Source organism: Canis lupus, chromosome 6 (genome assembly GCF_003254725.2).
Source record: "Canis lupus dingo isolate Sandy chromosome 6, ASM325472v2, whole genome shotgun sequence".
In the NCBI taxonomy this organism is placed as follows: Eukaryota; Metazoa; Chordata; class Mammalia; order Carnivora; family Canidae; genus Canis; species Canis lupus.
Window position 1 is genome coordinate 54,263,642 of NC_064248.1, and position 17,953 is coordinate 54,281,594.

At 46.5% G+C, this 17,953-nt stretch overlaps 1 protein-coding gene across 8 annotated transcripts in view; it reads right to left on the bottom strand.

The window, feature by feature from the left end:
- Positions 1-17,953, bottom strand: part of SLC44A3 (solute carrier family 44 member 3) — a 111,901-nt gene that overhangs the window by 69,651 nt on the left and 24,297 nt on the right. For 7 of the 8 annotated variants that reach the window (XM_025417567.3, XM_049111648.1, XM_049111649.1 and 4 more), the window contains 4 exons: positions 13,211-13,371; positions 11,066-11,155; positions 9,702-9,826; positions 5,310-5,496 (listed from right to left, as the gene is read on the bottom strand). In XM_025417567.3, the coding sequence (XP_025273352.3) occupies positions 5,310-5,496; positions 9,702-9,826; positions 11,066-11,155; positions 13,211-13,371 (563 nt within the window). The remainder of the gene's footprint in view (positions 1-5,309; positions 5,497-9,701; positions 9,827-11,065; positions 11,156-13,210; positions 13,372-17,953) is intronic. The other variant, XM_049111652.1, reaches the window with a different exon arrangement.

Here is a 17,953-nt window from a genome sequence, read left to right on the forward strand (position 1 = left end):
AAAAAAAAAAGACATGGCCCTTGCCCTCAAGATGTTCGTATGCTAGTGGGATGGTAACGCATGAGTCAGTATCTTGCAATACTGTTCTTGGTAGGACTCGTCACCATGGGACATATACTATATTTACTTACTTATTCCCTCTCTCCCCACTCACTGTCCTGCTCATGGCTGTACTTCTAGTTTCCAGGCCAGCGGTAGTAAGCACGCAGTGAAGAGCTATTGAAAGAATGAAGAATATAAAAAAAAAAAATGCCAGGAAAATGAAGAAGCAACACAAAGTATGCCTGGAGAATTTATAGATTGTCTAAGAAACAATGCTCCAAACAATTCCTGGAGAATGACTAGCTCCCCAGGCAGTTTGGGGTAGAGAGCTAGGGTGCAGTTCATGAAGAGGAGGTGTTTCCAGATGAAGGTCACAGCAGGTGCAAAGGCACAAAGATGTCCATGGAGATGGTTTTCCTTTGCACTTTCCCAACGGCGACCATAAACTTCAACAAAGCAGGAGCTGTTTCAGATCTCTTTTGTGCAAGCTCCCTCTGCCCGTCCCTAGGACAGGTCTGGGCTGCTAGGAGGCCTTATCTTCTCAAATTCTCAGACTTTAAAAAAGAAGACAATTTTCTTTTAGACTATGTTCTCAAATATGCCAGGCAGAGCAGAGACTAAAGCTGAAGCTAGTGCCAGATACTCCTTAGTCAACGGGAATTCCCAACATAAGGGACATACATGGTCCCTCATTTGCAAAGCAAAGCTCTGGCCTCATTTCATCCTCCTCACATCCCTGTGCAGCAGCTGGGGAAAGCCTCACTTTTCCATTGTGAAAAATGGGAAAAGGGAAGCACAGAATATTATCATACAAGGAAGGCCAGAGCCAGCCTGGATGCTGGGTCCCTTGATGGGAAACCTGCCCGTCCCTACTGCCTCCTTCCCAAGCATGGCCCTTTGCCTGTCCCAAGAACCTGAACACATCCCTGCTATTACCTTTCTAACCACAGCACCTGGGGAGGGGAAGTGCCACCCTAAGATGGGCTTCAGCCACTGTTGACTCTGGGGCTTCCGGGGTCAACCTTATCGACATCTGGGCCTAATGAGGCCACATGGGCTCCTTCCACCCTGCCACCTGTACCTGCCGGGATCCCAAGGTCATTACAGGGTTCACTTTTCCCTCATTGGATTTTTGTAGTCATTGTCACGTGCTGGTAGCAGACAGTTCCCCAGAGGCTAATAAATGTCCTTGCTGGAGGGCCTGGATAAGGTCTGCTGAAACAATCCCCAAACAAGCCAGAACTTGTCAACTAGCTCAGATACTGGTTTATAGTCACTAGAGAAGCAGCTGGGCAAAAACAACCCAAGTTCACTTTTTCTGTATCTCTTTTTCTTTTTTTACACATTAAAATGTTAGTTCGTTCAACCACCTGACATGATAAAAAGCTCCTAACTACCCGCTGAGGACAGTTAGGAGCCCCTGCTTCCTGGCCCAGGGGGCATGGACTGGACAAATGGAGGGTTCTATAGCTGCCGGAGGGGACGTGGAGTGAGACGACCAGGTGCTGTGCTGACCTCTCTGACCCCCACGTCACCTGGCTTCTTTGCACAAGCTCCCACGGCAGCTCCCAGCCTCCCATAAGAGCAGCTGGGGCGTCTCTCGACGGTCAAAATGACATGAAACAACGAAGTGACCTGCCAGCCCCTGAGTGGTGGCTCTGGCACTGAGTGAAAAGGCCTTTGAGAACAAAGGAGTTCTGTGCGCCTGGCGCGGCCCACAGGAGAATGGCAAGGAGAGTCAGGTGGCCAGAGGGGACAGCCAGTCTGGCTCTCAGGATGCTTGAGCCCGGGGAGGAGGGACACCGTGGCTCGGTGGGACACCTGCTCTCCTGGAAAGCGGAAGGGCAGCTAGCAGCGGGCCTCCCTCGGGTCCCAGGCACCCGGCTTTGGTTTTGTCTCCTGCCCCTCTGCTCCTCACCCTCTTGCTGGTTCTCTCCGTCCACTGACAAGGATGGCCACACTGGAGTACGTGACCTCCCGGGCGACCCGCGGAGTCCCTTACCTGGCTCCCTGCCTCTCCTGCTCACAGCGCTGGGGCAGATGCTGTTTCCTGCCCCTCAGCCCTGAGCCCAACCTGGGCCTGACGGGGAACTGAAGGGACAGCACGCTGGCAGCCCACCTGTGAGGTGCCCTGGGACCTGGTCCTCTCCGACTGCACCCCTCACTCAGGACTGGCTCTCTCCTGTCCTCTGTGGCCAGGCCCTCTCCTGGTGTTTGTGACCCCTATGGAACCCCCTTTGGCTTCCTTCTGTATTTTCTGATCTGGCAATTTCTAGCCCATCCTGTGCGAAGCCTTCCCTGACTCACCCTGTGGGGTGGAGCCTGGGTCCGGTGCTCTCGGAGCTCCCCAAATCCCTCCTATGGTGACATTCATCAACCTGCACCATGAGCACGTTTAACTGTCCGTCCTGCTCGACTCTCAGTGCTGTGAGGAGACCACCCCTCCTCCCCAGCGCCCGGCCTAGGCCTTCGGCCCCACTTGCTCCCCTAACACTTGTGAATTAAAAGGCAAGAACAAATGAACGTGCCCTGCTCCAGAGTACTGTGGGTTAACCACAGGGACGATCTCCTTCAGCCAGACTCACAGCCCAGGGGACGGTGTGGGGGAGAGGGCGGCCGTGCCCCAGAGGCTGGAGGAGGAAGGAAGGTTCTTCCCTGGTCCTGAGTCATATTTCCATGACCTCACCCTTTCTCTGGTGATTCTTTAGGGCCAGGGTTCAGATACCACAGTCACTACCCCGGGTGTCATGCCCTGCCGCCCGCTGCTACCCGTCACTCCCAGCCCACCCTGGCTTCGACCTCTGGCCCTGCCATGCTGTCCTGTAACCACAGACCCCAAACAACATTATGGGCACAGGCCACATCCGCCAGCCCCCGCTGTGGCCGCAGCACTGCTTTCACTTGACACAAAACTGAGGAGGCCCACCTTTTATCCCAGACACGGGAAACGTGAGATGGTGGAGGGCGCACGGGTCCCAGCCTAGGGCTCTGGAGCCAGAGAGCCTCGCACTTCCTAGCTGTGTGACCTTCCACGAACCGAGTACTCAGAACCTCAATTCTCTTGCCCAGAACTTGAGCATAACAACATATATGACAAAAGGGGACTGCAATGCTGAAAGCAGACAACCGAAGAAAGCTCCTAACGCCGAGCCTGGAGTTTGGGCCCTGGCCAACAAATGCTTGCTTGCCTGCATGTACCAAGGCCACTGCCCTCCTTTCTGAGCGGGACCGAGACTCCTTCAAAGGAGCAAAATAGAACCGTTCAGTGTTACCCTAGCTGAGACTTCTAATTGTCCCCTAATATCTGTTCTTCGCCTTTTCTCGGCAATTGAACCTCTAATTTTTTTTTAACTGTGCGTGGCTGCCCCCGATGCAACTGCATCTCCTTTCCTCCCTCGCAGGAAGGTGTTGCTGTATAACTAGGATCTGGCCAGTGGGGTGGAAGTGTCAGTGCTGTCACGGCTTCTAGAAGGGGTGAGAGAGGGAAGGGCGGCTCACCTTTGTCCCCACCACCTTCCTAATGGCTGGAGAAGGATATAGCTGGAGCCTGAGTGTCCATTTCAGTCACCGGATGGAAGCAAGTGGTAGAGGGTGTCAGCCACAAGAACACAAGCACCTACGGCCTCCATCTCTAGAGGACCACGTTGGCATGGGGCTCTTCCTTGTGGACTTCCTTTACGTAAGAGAGAAAATTACCTAATATCTTATTTAAGCCACTGATTGTTTGAGCCTTCTGTTACTTCCAGACAAACCTCATCCTGATTGATTACAGTCCCGTCTGCTCAACCAAGGTTTCTTCCGGGATGATTATTCTGAGTTCCCTGCAGATCTTCAGAAAGCTTCCAGAGAAGAAAAGAAGAGTGCTCTGGCAGTGTCTTCCGAGCTGGGAGTATGGGCTGTACCTTCCAGGGGGCCTCCTGACGATCTTGAGCAAGCTCCGATGGGTCAGTTTTCTCCAGAGGAGAGGGAAGAGATCCCAGTTTACTAAGAATCTACTACACAGCAGTTGTTCTTACATTTTTGACCAGAGCCAACAGGGGACAAAATAAACTTGATGAAAGAGTAAGGAATTACAGTAGCTTTGCTGATTTGACATCCGCCGTGGTTCTTATCCATCTGGTGACAGGCTCGGAAGGCAACTTACTCTTTGGTACTCCCATCCGAGTGTGAATGTGGTTCTTAACCAAATCAGTCAGAGGAGTTAGAGCAGACGGAGAACGGGGCCACTCAAGGTGTGTCTACAGCCTGGCTGCCTGTCCTCACCCTGCTTGCTCCTAGCCCGCAGTGAGATGAGGAGCTTGCGCCAGCACATAGACCAGCTGCTTGACGAAGCCCACTACTTCATTCTGACATTTCCCCCCCATTGCAAGATTCCTCAATAAAGGAGTAATATATATCCTGACAGAAGCTCATTATCTCATTTCAAACAGTACTTTAAATACCACTTCTTTGCCCTGTTATGGGGCCTCAACAAAATATAGTTTGCCCCACCTCAAGCCAAGTGAATCAAGATCTCGGAGGATGGAGGCACCTGGATGGCTCAGCTGGTGAAGTGTCTACCTTCGGTTCAGGTCATGATCTTGGGGTCCTGGGCTAAAGCCCGGCATTGGGCTCCCCGCTAAGCAGGAAGCCTGCTTCTCTCTCTCCCTCGGCCACCCCCCCCTACTTATGCTCTCTTTCTCAAATAAATAAATAAAATATTTTTTTAAAAAAAGATCTCTGAGGATGGGGCCCAGGCCAGTGTATTTTAATAATAAAGCCCCTTAGCTGACTCTGAGGAATCCTCTGGTAGAAAACCACTGAAGAGAGACAACAGGAGGGTGGGCGACTCAGGACCGTCTTCTCAGGACCTAGGCGATGTGAACTTCCATATGCACTCGCTTCAAACTTACGCGGCTCTACTGAGCAGTCCTATTAACAGACTTTAATAGGACATTCTTCTTGATCACCTAATTTGAGAGGAGTTGGCAAATTGCCTCAGATAAAATCTAAATCCTTCCTTCTAGAGGCTTTTGTTCATATTGTAGTTTTTCCGAAAGCTCTTCCAGTCCTTACTGAATTTATTCCTCTTGTGAAACAAACCCAGTTTCTTTAAAGCCAGTATAAAAGAGGGAAAGGATTTTCCTGCTTCCCCCCATGACAGAGCCCCTGGCACCATCCCCGCTGTCATCAGACGCCTCTCACCGCACAGGAGATCAGGTCCCTACGTAAACAGGCCAATGGCTCTAAAGTGCACAGCTCTGAGATGAAGGACCCACTGCGCTTACCTGCAGTTCCCAGGCTCAGCAGCACAGCCACCCAGAGGACCCAGAAGAAGATAAGGATGGCAAAAGTCCATAGTGGTTGGAACAGCAAGAAAGGAGAGCTGCTGATGGCTTTATTTATGACTTGGAAAAGTTCAGTTGTCAATTTTATTCTCTTTCTGAAGACAAAAATCAAGCTGAGCACAACTGCCTGGTGAGAAAGAGGTTAGACTAAATTACTCAAAATAATGAACATCCAAGAAGAGCTTAACGCAAACCTTAATATTTCACTGATATCTCAGCAAACAGCTCTTTGAGATAGCTACTCACTACTTTTATTATAATGGAACAGAAAAATATATTTTTTTAATTTTTAAAAAATATTTTATTTATTTATTCATGAAAGACAGAGAAAGAGAAGCAGGGACAGAGGCAGAGGGAGAAGCAGGCTCCCTTGTGGGGAGCCCGATGCAGGACTCAATCCAGCGACCCTGGGATCACGCCCTGAGCTGAAGGCTGACGCTCAACCACTGAGCCATCCAGGCGTCCCCAGAAAAATTTTCAAGTCCTAATTGAGCATCTACTATGTGCTGGTCCCTATGCTGACCCTGCAGCTGTACCAGTGAACAAGGCACAATCCCTCACCTAAGGGAACATGCAGAGAACAAGAGAAAATGCAAACAAGGTCCTGTAGGGTCAGAGAACCATCTTCTAACCCTTGCCTCCTCACCACAATATCCGAGAGACTCAGAGAATGCTCAAGGACTGCAAAAGGCAAGGAATGCAAGTAGGAGGGGAAAGGACAGTGATCGTGCCTCAAAGCAACCTTCTGAGCCTTTTTCTATCGGCTCTGGCCCCCCTCCATGGAGATTATATGTTAAATTCACCCTCGCACCCAAGCCCAGCTGCCTGCACCTCCTCACACCCTTCACAGGCAGGCTCCGCACGGACTAGTCTCCACCTGCCATCCACCCTCACACCCTCCCTAGAGCCTGGCACCCGGATCTCTGTCCACTCCTCTTTCCTTAAAACTGTCTCCTCCCTTGACTTCTGTGAATGCTCTTCTGGCTCTCCTCCTACTCCTTCCGCTGTTGTTTCTCAGAGTCTTTCGGGGCTATCTCCTGTTCCTCTGTGGTCTTAGCATCCTTCCTAGAGGCTGATAACCTTATTACAAATAAGAACCTCTAGCCTCGGGGCGCCTGGGTGGTTCAGTTGGTTAAGAATCTGCCTTTGGCTCAGGGTCCTGGGATGGAGCCCAGCATCAGGCTCCCTGATCAGCGGGGAGTCTGCTTCTCCCTCTCCCTTTGCTCCCTCACTCAGGCTTGTGCTTTCTCAAATAAATAAATAAAATCTTAAAAAAAGAAGAAGAAAAAAAGAACCTCCAGCCTCACCCTTCTCTAGGTGCTGGATGAGTAAGCATGTCAGTTCCTGGCCAGGCTGTGAACTTCCAACAGTCTCTCAAATTTAACTCGTCCTGAACCAAATTCATTATCTTCACATAAAAATCTCCTCTTTCTTCTAGATTCCCTATTCCAGTGGCCCTAATTTTTCTGGACTGTCCAAGAATGAGTTTCCTCTCCTGTGCGTTTCCATATCATCCCAAACTTACCAGTTGTAGCTCTCAGCATTTTCTACTGCAAATGTTTACTCATCTGAATTTCCCATTAGATTAAGCTCCCTGAGAGCAGAGCCATCCTTTAACGTCAAGGACGGCCCAGTGCCCAGTGCACAGCACCATCCCAGTTGCCTGTGTTCGGCTTCCCAGATCTGTCTCTATTCCCACAGTTGATCACGGCTCAAGTCTTATTATCCTCAATCATCTGTACCCCAAAAACATCCTCGAGCCTCTGCTTTTTTTTTTGAGCCTCTGCTTTTAATCCCCTTGGCTCCCAACTCCTGTTCTTTTCCCTCCTCTAACCCAAAGCTAAAGGGATCTTTGTAAAGGATAGAATCAATGATGTCATCTCCCAGCTCAAAATCCCTCAACAGTTACCCATGCTTCTGGATAAAGATCAAAGTCATTATCATCACAGATCAGGACCTTCCTGGCATGGATGGTCCTTCTTTGTACGGGCTCTCAGGCTTCTGCCAGGGGAACATCCCACAGGTCCCACTCATGTCCATGTGACCCCACATGTGCCATTCCTTTAGCTTAGAATACCCTTTATCTCCCAGCTGGGCTGAGGCATTCCTGGGCCACAGGATCTTACAGTCCAGTAGAGGAGAGTCAAGGGAAGGAGGGATGACCCAATCTGCTCCCAGAGCTGGGACCAGAGCCTCCTGACCCAGCTGTAGCATGTCAGGGGGAGCCAGGGAAGAGGCCTGGATACCCTAAAGCTGTAAAGGCTAGGTAGGAATTTCCAACTCTGCATTTTCAATGCCTACTACTATCAATAAGAAAAAGCAACTTTTTTTTTTTTTGGTCTTACTTAAAATTTTCATGAAGCAAAATAATATGATCTCTAGGTAAATACACTTGGCTTCTAGCTCCCAAGTGGAAAGCTAACATGTGCGTATTTAAATGCATGTGTGTTTTGCAAGTTATATATATGCATAAAATATTCCTCTCACACTCCCGAGTACACTGCAGGGATGTTCATTACAAGTGCAGAGTCTCTAATCTGTCACTCTCCCCAGTCTCATCGGGGATCAGCAGGACCTAATGGGGGGTGTGGGCGAGGCTGGGCTGGGGGGCAGGACTGACTCACCATGGTGGCCACGTCTTGACTTCACTCTTCTGGGGTCTAAGCCTCAGGGAGCTGCCCTTCAGCCTGTACTCCTAGGCTGATGCCCTGAGGTGTGCATTTAATGTCACTCACCCTCTCTTCTCATCACTGCTAGGGCTTTTGGTGAAACTATTTATATAATATTCACAGGCAGCCCCCATCTCCCCAGAACAATGTCTTCAAGTTGATTTGTAAGGTAGCTTCTATGGACTCAGGAGATGGGAACATATCCCACCCAGGTGTCCTGGTAGCAGACTAGGATCTCCCTGGGAGATCTTCACTACATGGGAGTGTCAGGGTAAGGAGTGGTGACCAATGTGCCATGTGAATGGTGCGTGAGCTGCCGTTTGCTTCTACCCTCTATCCCAGCACCTGAACAGTCCTCACAGACAAGGTGGCAACAGCCTCTCTGCCTTCACAGCCTTCCCTCTTGCTAACTTTACACTCAGTGAGGAGGAGAAGCCACCCCTGACTCTGGAGTCTGGTGCCATTAAAGGTTCAGTGTGTGGAGACAAAGGAAGCCCTGTGGAGGACTCAGGGAGAAGGCTGGCTCTCCCCCCAGCTCGGAGCCCTGCCCCCCACCCCCTCCCCACTGCCCAACAGCTCCAGTGTCAGCCTGGGGTACAGAGGGGGTCCTTTTTCCTCCAGCCTCATTCACAGGCCCTGGAATGGCTGTGGGCCCGGTCCCTGCCTGGGGCAGGACAAATTGGGAACTTTCCTTAATCATACACTTGTTCCCTGAGATGCCTTCCATGTGAAGAACACAAACCTGAAACCTCACTAGAAAGGAGAAAATGTGGAGACTACCAAATATGGGAATGAAGGCTCTCCTGGGAAGAGAAGTGGGCTGGTGAGAGTCTGCTTTGCTGGAAGAGCGAAAGGGCCTGTGGGAACCCTGGCCGCTGCGCACCCACAGACCGTGAATAAGCAACACGCCGGCAGGAATGGGCAGGAATGGCCATGATCGCCTAAAATCAACTCCAGCCCCCCTCCGGGACCTTGGGATTCTAGTGCTTTTAATGCCCCCCTGGGGAGTGACCCGAATGATTTTGGGCTGCCAACCTCCCTCTCCTCCCTCCCGCAACAACCCGGATCTGCTGCCTCAACACTCTGCCAGTTTTTAACTGGGGAGTTCTGGCAGGGGGTGATGGGGGCAGGTGGTAGGTTCTCTGAGAACCAAAATAATCCAGTGGCCAGCAGGTCTGGAAATAAAGGGTTCTCTGTGTTCAAGGGCAGTAGAAGCTGTCACACCCGGAGCATCCACTGGCTGGAGGGGGAGGCTCCTCGCAAACAGGAAACAGGAACTGTGGTAAGTCGGCCCCCACCCCCGACCCCACAGTGTCCACCTTATGGCCGCTTGAGGGTAAAAATGGTTCTACTGTATTCAAGGAAAATGAATCAGCACAAGTAACAAATCAACCTCTGAGTGATGGCAGAAATGACTTGGGAAGAAGGTAGGCCTTTTTTTCCTGTTTTTTAAAGGCTTTGATTTATTCTACGGAGGTACTGCGAATCAAAAAGAGAACACACTGAACATGTATGTCCATTCACCCTACTATTATGTATGCATACTCTGAGGTCAAAAAAAAACCAAAAAACAAATTCTAGTTGTTTTGGGTTAAACTCTAATTATTCGGATTTCAGAGTCCTAGCAGGCTCCTTGACCTCCTGCTGGAAGGGCGTTTCTTACCGTGATTACTGTAGATACAATAGCAAACCCCAGCAAACACTTCATATTTTCCCTTTCTGTGTCCAATTCTATGCTGAGGTCATGGGTATAGTCGTAATACAGCCACCATAAGACACCACAGACAACTAGAAAGCAAAACACCAGGGCAGCTCAGCACACAGGCATGGGGTAACCGCCCCCCACCCTCAGCATGTGGGCCACGCACGGAGTGGCCTGGCTCGGATAGTGGGTCCCACAGGCCCAGGGCTTTATGTGGAACCACTGACCCTCTGGAGGAGCTGGCCAGGGCCAGGGTAGCCTCTCCAAACCACCCGGACCTGCAGTGGCTGCTTGTCTTTGGGAGGCACAGGGAAGTGATTCCAGAACACAGGTGCATCCTGTCAGCCCAGCCTACAGACTGGGGAAGAAAGTGCATGGGCAGGGCAGTGAGGGGAACAACATTTAAGTCCAAAATCTAGAACTGCCCAACGAGCTCCACTGGTGATGACCCCTGCGGGAACCTGGACATCAGCACGGCACTCACAACACTAGGTGGATACCCTGACATTGCAAATGCTCTCCATTTAAGCACCGCATGCCACCTACACCACCACCATGGTGACTACAGAGGTCACATTTGTCTTAACTTGGCCTAGGTGGGAAAGTGTCATCGTTGCTGTGTCTGTCCTCCAGCATGGCACGCTGTGCAACTATGAGCTGTACGGCCCTAAGTCGCTGAGGGCAGAGCTGATCATTCAGGGGAAAGAAACCCTACAGTCATACCAATTATTATAAGTTCAAGCATCCCATGTCAGCTGGTAAATTGATGCTCCTTCAAACCTCCTGGGTGCCCCACCTCTCAGGCCCCCTTTCCTGACAAACCCTGTATGGACCCACCCACATTCCAGCAACAAAAGGGGAACCAGTGGGCACAGGAGAAGGTCTTTGGGACCTAAGCCCCAGCTTAGGACCTGAATCTTTTTAGACTGGTGGGAGCCTTTGCATGACAGCTGTGGGGACCCATGAATCCATGGCTGATATGAAAGTTCAAAAGACATTTTTAAAAGAAGGCATTCTTTCCAACAAGTCTTGGAGTCGTCTGTTAAAGGCATGGCCACTAGGATTGCTGGACTGGCAGGCCCATCTCAGCAGCAGCAGAGTACAGCAGTGACAATAGACTGGCATCAACTTTCCTATTATGTGCATGACATAAGCAACTCCGTCTGTCCTCTCTGACTCAGTTTTCCCATATGTGAAATGATGGGGTTGAATGAGAGACTCTCTGAGACTTATTTAGCTCAAAAATGCCAACTTTTTAAGTTCCATACCTAGTGGAAAGGCTTTTCATTTAATCAAAAGGAAATCAATCAAGTGGAAATACTTACGCAACAGTCCGGAAATAATCAGTGCAATGAAAATCTGAACCAGAAGGGTGGTGATGAATCGGAAGGTGAACATCATGCCCAAAGACAAGGCTGAAAAATTAAGCAAAACATATAAACCCCAACAGCAATCAAGGTGTGAGGGTAATGATGCCAGGGCTATCATGATGCCCAGAAGAGGGAGTGCTAAGGATTTCCTTCAATTTCTGAATATCTTAAACATCGACTAAACAAAAATAACAAGACACACCCAGGGCACTCTCTGAGGCATATACAAGTTCAATCTGCTACAGTAAGCCAATATCTAAAGCCCTAGCATTCTTCTTGAATTAAAAAGAAAAAATTTCTTTTGTTAATCAGGTCTTATTTTCAAATACCCAATATTATTTTTTTAATGAATTAATTTGAGAGAGGGAGAAAGGGAGGGCATGAGCAGGGGGAGGGACAGAGGGAGAAGGAGAAGGACAAGCAGACTCCCCACTAAGCACGGAGCCCAATTCCAGAACACGACCTGAGCCTAAGTCATACGCTTAACTGACCAAGCCACCCAAAGGCCCCCCCAAATGTTTTTTTTAAGTCCACATGAACCTTTAAAATTTTTTTTTTTTTTTGCCATACTTAACTCTTTTGACTTCTTATTGGGCTTATGTAAAGTTTTAACTTTAAATGTTCTCATGCTCATGTATCTTTACTAAATATGAAAAATCAATGCCTTTAGAAATGAAAAATTTAGGGTTCTAATTTTTCGGTAAGCTGTATATGTAAAAAATCTGCACACTACTTTCCAGTTCTTGGGGTTTTAAGCTTATTATTTTATGTTAAGCATATCAGTGAATTTATATATGGTTTTACTTTTTTGCTAAACAACAAATCAGGATTACATATGAATAGTTTGGTGTTGTGGTTAAGAACATGGATTTGAGGAGCAAAATACATTTGGGTTTAAGTCTCAGCCATGCCACCTCCTCTAGTCATCACCTGACTTCAGTCAAGTCACTTAACCTCTGTAAGCCTGTTTCCCCCTCCTACAAATGGTGATAGAATTCTGATGAGGTGTTAATGAGTTAAGAGAAAGCATGATGCCTGGCACATTTGGGTTGTAAGAAATAGGGAAGTTACATAATGGTGAAGAGTTAGGCATCCCCAAGCATTCAGAAAGTAGTGATCCTTTGGTTATGAAATTGCGGAAAATTCAGCCTGTAAATTGACAGAATCATGGCTGACCAAAGAATTTTTCAACCAAAAGGCTGGGGAGCAGCCACTGGAGAAGGGGTAGGTGGTAGGCCATTACTACAGCCCACACTGGCAGAATGTGCTAACTTGTTCAAAGACAAAGTTGACTCTTTTTTCTTTTTAAGACTTTATTTATTTATTCATGAGAGACACAGAGAGAGAGGCAGAGACACAGGCAGAGGGAGAAGCAGGCTCCATGCAGGGAACCTGACGTGGGACTCGATCCTGGGACTCTAGGATCACACCCTGAGCCAAAGGCAGGCGCTAAACTGCTGAGCCACCCAGGGATCCTGACAAAGTTGACTCTTAAAGGGGCTCATCATGTTGAAAGAGAGCAAATAGGAAGTTAAGGGGTCAAGAGTCGGGGTAGCTGCTTCCAGAAATGCCAGGAAGAGGCATGTCCCAGCTTGAGGCCTTGACCTGCCTACAACCCAATTCAGGCAGTTGGCTGCATCAGGCCACTGCTGTGTGATGTTACTTAACAAGGATGCACATGCCTCCTTCCCTTGCTCACCAAGCAGCCTTCTGATCTGGCTTGCCTGTGGGGACAGGGCATTCTGGCCAGAAGATGTGCATTTCTGGTTCCCCTGACAGTTGAACTTTTCATGGCCAGCTTGCGAACTGCTTTGCACATCCACCCTTACACAGAACTGAGAACCAGGCTCTGAACACGGCTGCTATATTCAGGCAGCCCACACTCGGTGAGGCCTCTTGGCAGAGCCCAGCTGGTGTTTCCCTAATTCTATTGTCCCCTCTCCCATCTGAGCCTAAAAACATTGAAAATATTTATGAAGAAAATACGCGAAGTTTTATCTTTAAGTCAGAGGCTAATTTTCATTGTACAAATATGTAAGCGCTAGAAACTGTGGCACAGACACTGCAAGAAAATTTACAAGAAAATTAATTGAAAATTACCTAAGGCGAGGATACACAGGCCGAGGATTGTGTCCCTTCCGGACATGATCCCACTTAGGATTCGATGGAGGATGTCGACATCGTTTATCAAAACAGACGCAAATGAGGAATAGCACTCAGGGGTCCGAGGGACACATCGGTTAAACAAAGGAAAAGACTTGCTACGAAAGAACAGAAGGCAAAGATGTTTATTAAGCTAACTCAAAAAAAAAAAAAAAAGCCATCTGTATTTAGAATTCTCAACAACCAAGAAAACCTTCGATCTGCAGAAATAAGAAGTTGTTTAGCATCCTGTTTGCAAAGTACACTCTGGAAAGCTGGGCAACTGTGCTCTGCGCCAGGAAGCAGCTGATGCTCTGGGTGGGAGTGATGATGGGGACCCGGAGAAAGCAGAAATCTGCACTTGGAGAGTGACACTTGGGACTCCCCTGTCTTGGCCCTTCTCAGATGCAAACTACCAACTCCAACTCGAGCACTGCAGCATGTCTTTAAGGAGCTGTTAGACACAAGGGCTGGCTCCATCGGAAGCTGCGTGGATGAAACAACCAGCTTTACTCTAAGGAGACGGATGAGGCTTGAGAGGCCTGCTCCAAACAGAATGCGTACTTGTGAGGGATGAATGTATGAATAAAGCTGTGATTGATAACTGCCTTGGGTAGAAGAAAAAGCTGACCTTTTGGGGCCCCTTCCTGAAATATAAAAAATGTTCATGGATGTTCATCTTAATGACTCTTAATGAGGCCACAAGCACCTTCTTTCTTTCCTTCTGTGGGTTCTGCCTTTTTTTCCCTCCGTGGGTCCCACCAGTGCAAATAATCCCAGCTCAAGAAGTGTCAAATTATCTGACAAATTGCAAAAACCAACCACTTTTTGAAATGTGTGAAGATGAAACATGGGAGACCCCAAATGCAAACAATACTGTATTGTCCATGAAGTAAAAATGGCTTCTGAACTTTCAATGAATACAACATAGAACATAGGGAAGAATCTTTCCCAGGAAGTCACATTACAGAAATAGTTCCTGAGTCACTGGATAGTGATTCAAGAGAAGGGTAATACAAATAAGCAGCTTTTTCCTAATTAATCAATTTGAAAGTGTAATATATTCACATGGCCCAAATCCCAAAAGGTACAATAGAACAAATAAACTGTGGGAAATAGCAGTGTTTTTTCTCTTTGAAGAAAAATACATTTTTCTCAGGCAGCCATTGTTTTGATACATCATTCTATTCTTTCTCTCTTTTTTAAAGATTTATTTAGACAGAGAGAGTGCTCATGTGTGAATAAGCAGGGGGAAGGGGTGGGGGGAGTGGACAGAGAGAATCTTGAAGCAGATTCCCTGCTAAGCATGGAGCCCAAGACTGGGCTCGATCCCGGGACCCTGAGATCAGGACCTGAGCCAAAATCAAGAGTTGGCCACTTAATCAACCGAGCCACCCAGAAGACCCTAATCTTTTTTTTTTTTTTTTAAAGTAAACTCTACGCCCAACGTGGGGCTCAAATTCACAACCCTGAGATCAAGAGTCCCATGTTCTACCTACTGAGCCAGCCAGGTGCCCCTCTGCATAATATCATTTTAGAGACTTTTAAAAACATATGTGAATGTATTAGGAAATGTAAACAGAAGTTTGCATCTGAAGCTCAAAGACAATAGAAATTATACCCTAAAATGAGATGCTAGACCCTATCTTGCTGGGCTTGCCAAAAAAAAAAAAAAGTTAGAAAATTGGTTAGATTCACAAACTCCTGACCCACACTGAGAATATAAAAGGGTTGGGAGTTGGAGATTAGGACATTTTAGAAAAAAATTCTAATTTTGAAGTAATTTTTGAGCTACAGAAAACTTGCAAAGATGCTACGGAGAGTTCCTTTGTATATTTCACTCACCTTTCCTAACATCTTATATAACATAACCACAGTACTTTTGTGAAAATGAGGAAATTAAAAAAAAAAAAAGGAAATGAGGAAATTAGTATTGGTACTGTACTATTAACTAAACTACAGTCTTTACTTGGATTTTACCACTTTTCACAGATGTCCTTTTACTTCTCTTCCAGAATACAATCCAGGATGCCATGCTGCACTTAGTTGTCGGGTCTCCTTTGGTCTATGACAATTTCTTAGTTTTTGTTTCCCACGACCTTGACACTTTTGAAGATTCATGGTCTGGTATTTGATAAATTGTCTCTAATGTTTTCTCATAATTAGATTGCAGTTATGGGTTTGGGGAAGAACACCACAGAGATGAAGTTCTCTTTCCATAGAATACTGGGGAACATGACAGCAACATGACATCACTGGTCAAGTTAAACTTGATCATTTGTTAAGGTGTTTGATATCTACCAGGTTTCTCCACTGTCATTATCTTTCTATATTTTTGGGGAGTGAGTCACTAAGCCCAGCTCACTCTCAGGGGGAGGGAAATTAAGTGGCAAGTATTTACACACACTATTTGTAGTAAATATTTCTGTAAAGATTTATCCCTCTGTGCTGTGCCCTCCTCCCACTTACTTATCCAATCATGGATATTTACTTTATTCTTTAGGTTATAATCTAGTATGATTGTTATTTATTCTATTGCTCCAATCATTCCAGCTTTGGCCACTAGGAGGTCTTTCAGGTTGGTCCCTGGGTAATTTGACATGCCCCACCGTTTTTTGTTTCTGTGGGCACATCCTCACTTTTTGGTTCTGCAAGATTATGCCATGTTTATCTTGTATTTTACTTATCCAAGCCCTAAAAATCAGTCATTTCTCCAAGGAACTCTCAGAAAATGGTATTTAGAAACCAATATCTGGGTACTAGGTATGCTCATTGCAACTGAGGTGTCACTGATCCTAAGTCCCCTTATAATCAACCCTGCTAAGTACTGTCAGAATGCTAATTAGTACCCCTGTGAGAAACAAAATTACCAACTAGAGCATGGTGCTTATGTACAGTTATTTTTGCTTTTCATTCACAGTATTTAGTCACAAAGCTGTTTTCCAAAGTTACTTAAGTCAGCTCCTTTTCTCTCATCTCCCTCCAGTGAGGTTATGTCACACATTTGTATTAAGTTAAATTCATTTGTCAAGTCTGCATTCTTGATACCTTGGTTGATTTTATTTTTTATTTGGATACAGTAAAGTTGACTCTGTACAGGTATTGATAGGTACACTGAATCATGTCAAAGAACAGTTCTAAAAAGCTTTTCATTTGTTTTGTTTTTATTTTTTGAGAGAGAGAATTTTCATGTGAATCCATTCCTGTTCCCAAGGGAGAGAGGGTGAGGGTTACCACTCCTGAGTCACTTGAGAAGTGTTTCCTAGAAAACTCAGAGGGCTTAGATGACCCCATGTGTGGTTAAGGTCTGAGCCCTGAGAAGTGGAGGCTAGTGTCCTTAATGTTCAAGAGAGCTACATGGAAAACTGTGGGGCCCTTAGCAGAAAGAGGATAGAAGTGGCTGCTTAATGTCCCAGGTCCAGGGAACTTAGCAAACGACCAGCCAGAGCAGAGTTGCATTTGACCACATGAAGAACACTGGAGCTGAGAGAGCCAGAGCGATGGGGAGTCTCCAAAGAACCCAAAATGTGTCCATGGGAGAAAGCTGGCTGGAACATCTCCCACACCCAGCAAACTGGTACTAGTATCAGTCAAATAAAAGTGCTCCTATTCCCTCTTATTCCTCTTCACTTTTGCTGTGCCAACCTGAGAGTCAGAAGCCTATTTTAGCAGACTGTGAGAGGAAAAGGTGAGGAGGAGGAGGAGGAGGAGGAGGAGGAGGAGGAGGAGGAGGAGGAGAGGATTGCAGTCCCCTTCCCATGTGTTCCTGGCCAAACCCGGGGGAAGGAAAAGTTTCAACTGGCATTCAAAACTGAAGTCTATCATATTGGGCTGAACATTTTAATTACTGAATGGAAAGTATCTCTTATAACTTAAAGTGACAGCATAATTATTACTTAAAACTAACCAGAGCAGTCTTGGGAACTGTGTTTTCATTTAGGAACAGAAAAAAAAAAACAAAAAAACAAAACTAGCCCCACTGAATAAATTTAAAGAGACAGAAAGAAAGTAAGAGAAAGAAATTAAGAAAACGATCTCATTTACAACTCCACCAAAAAGAATAAAATATCTAGAAATTAACCAAGGAAGTAAAAGATCTAATCTTTGAAAAGTATAAAGTATTGATGAAAGAAGTTGAAGACAACACAAATTGAAAGATATTCCATGCTCATGGACCAGGAGAGTTAATATTGTTAAAATGTCCATACTACCCAAAGCAATCTATAGATTCAGTGTAATCCCTATCAAAATACCAATAGCATTTGTCACAGAGCTAAAACAAATAATCCTAAAGTGTGTATAGAACCACAAAGGACCTTGAATTGCCAAAGCAATCTTGAGAAAGAAGAACAAAGCAGGAGGTATCACAATCCTAGATTTCAAGAAATACTACAAATGTGTAGTAATCCAAACAGTAGAGTATTGGCACAAAAATAGACACACAGATCAAGAGCCCAGAAATAAATCCATACTTTTGTGGTTAATTAATCTATGACTAAAGAGGGAAGAATATACAACAGAAAAAAGGCAGTGTCTCGATAAATGGTGCTGGGAAAACTGAACAGCTATAAGCAAAAGAATGAAACTGGACCACTTTCTAACACCACACATAAAAGTAAACTCAAAATGGATTAAAGACCTAATTGTGAGACATAAAGCCATAAAACTACTGAAAGAAAAAGACAGAATTTCTTTGACCAT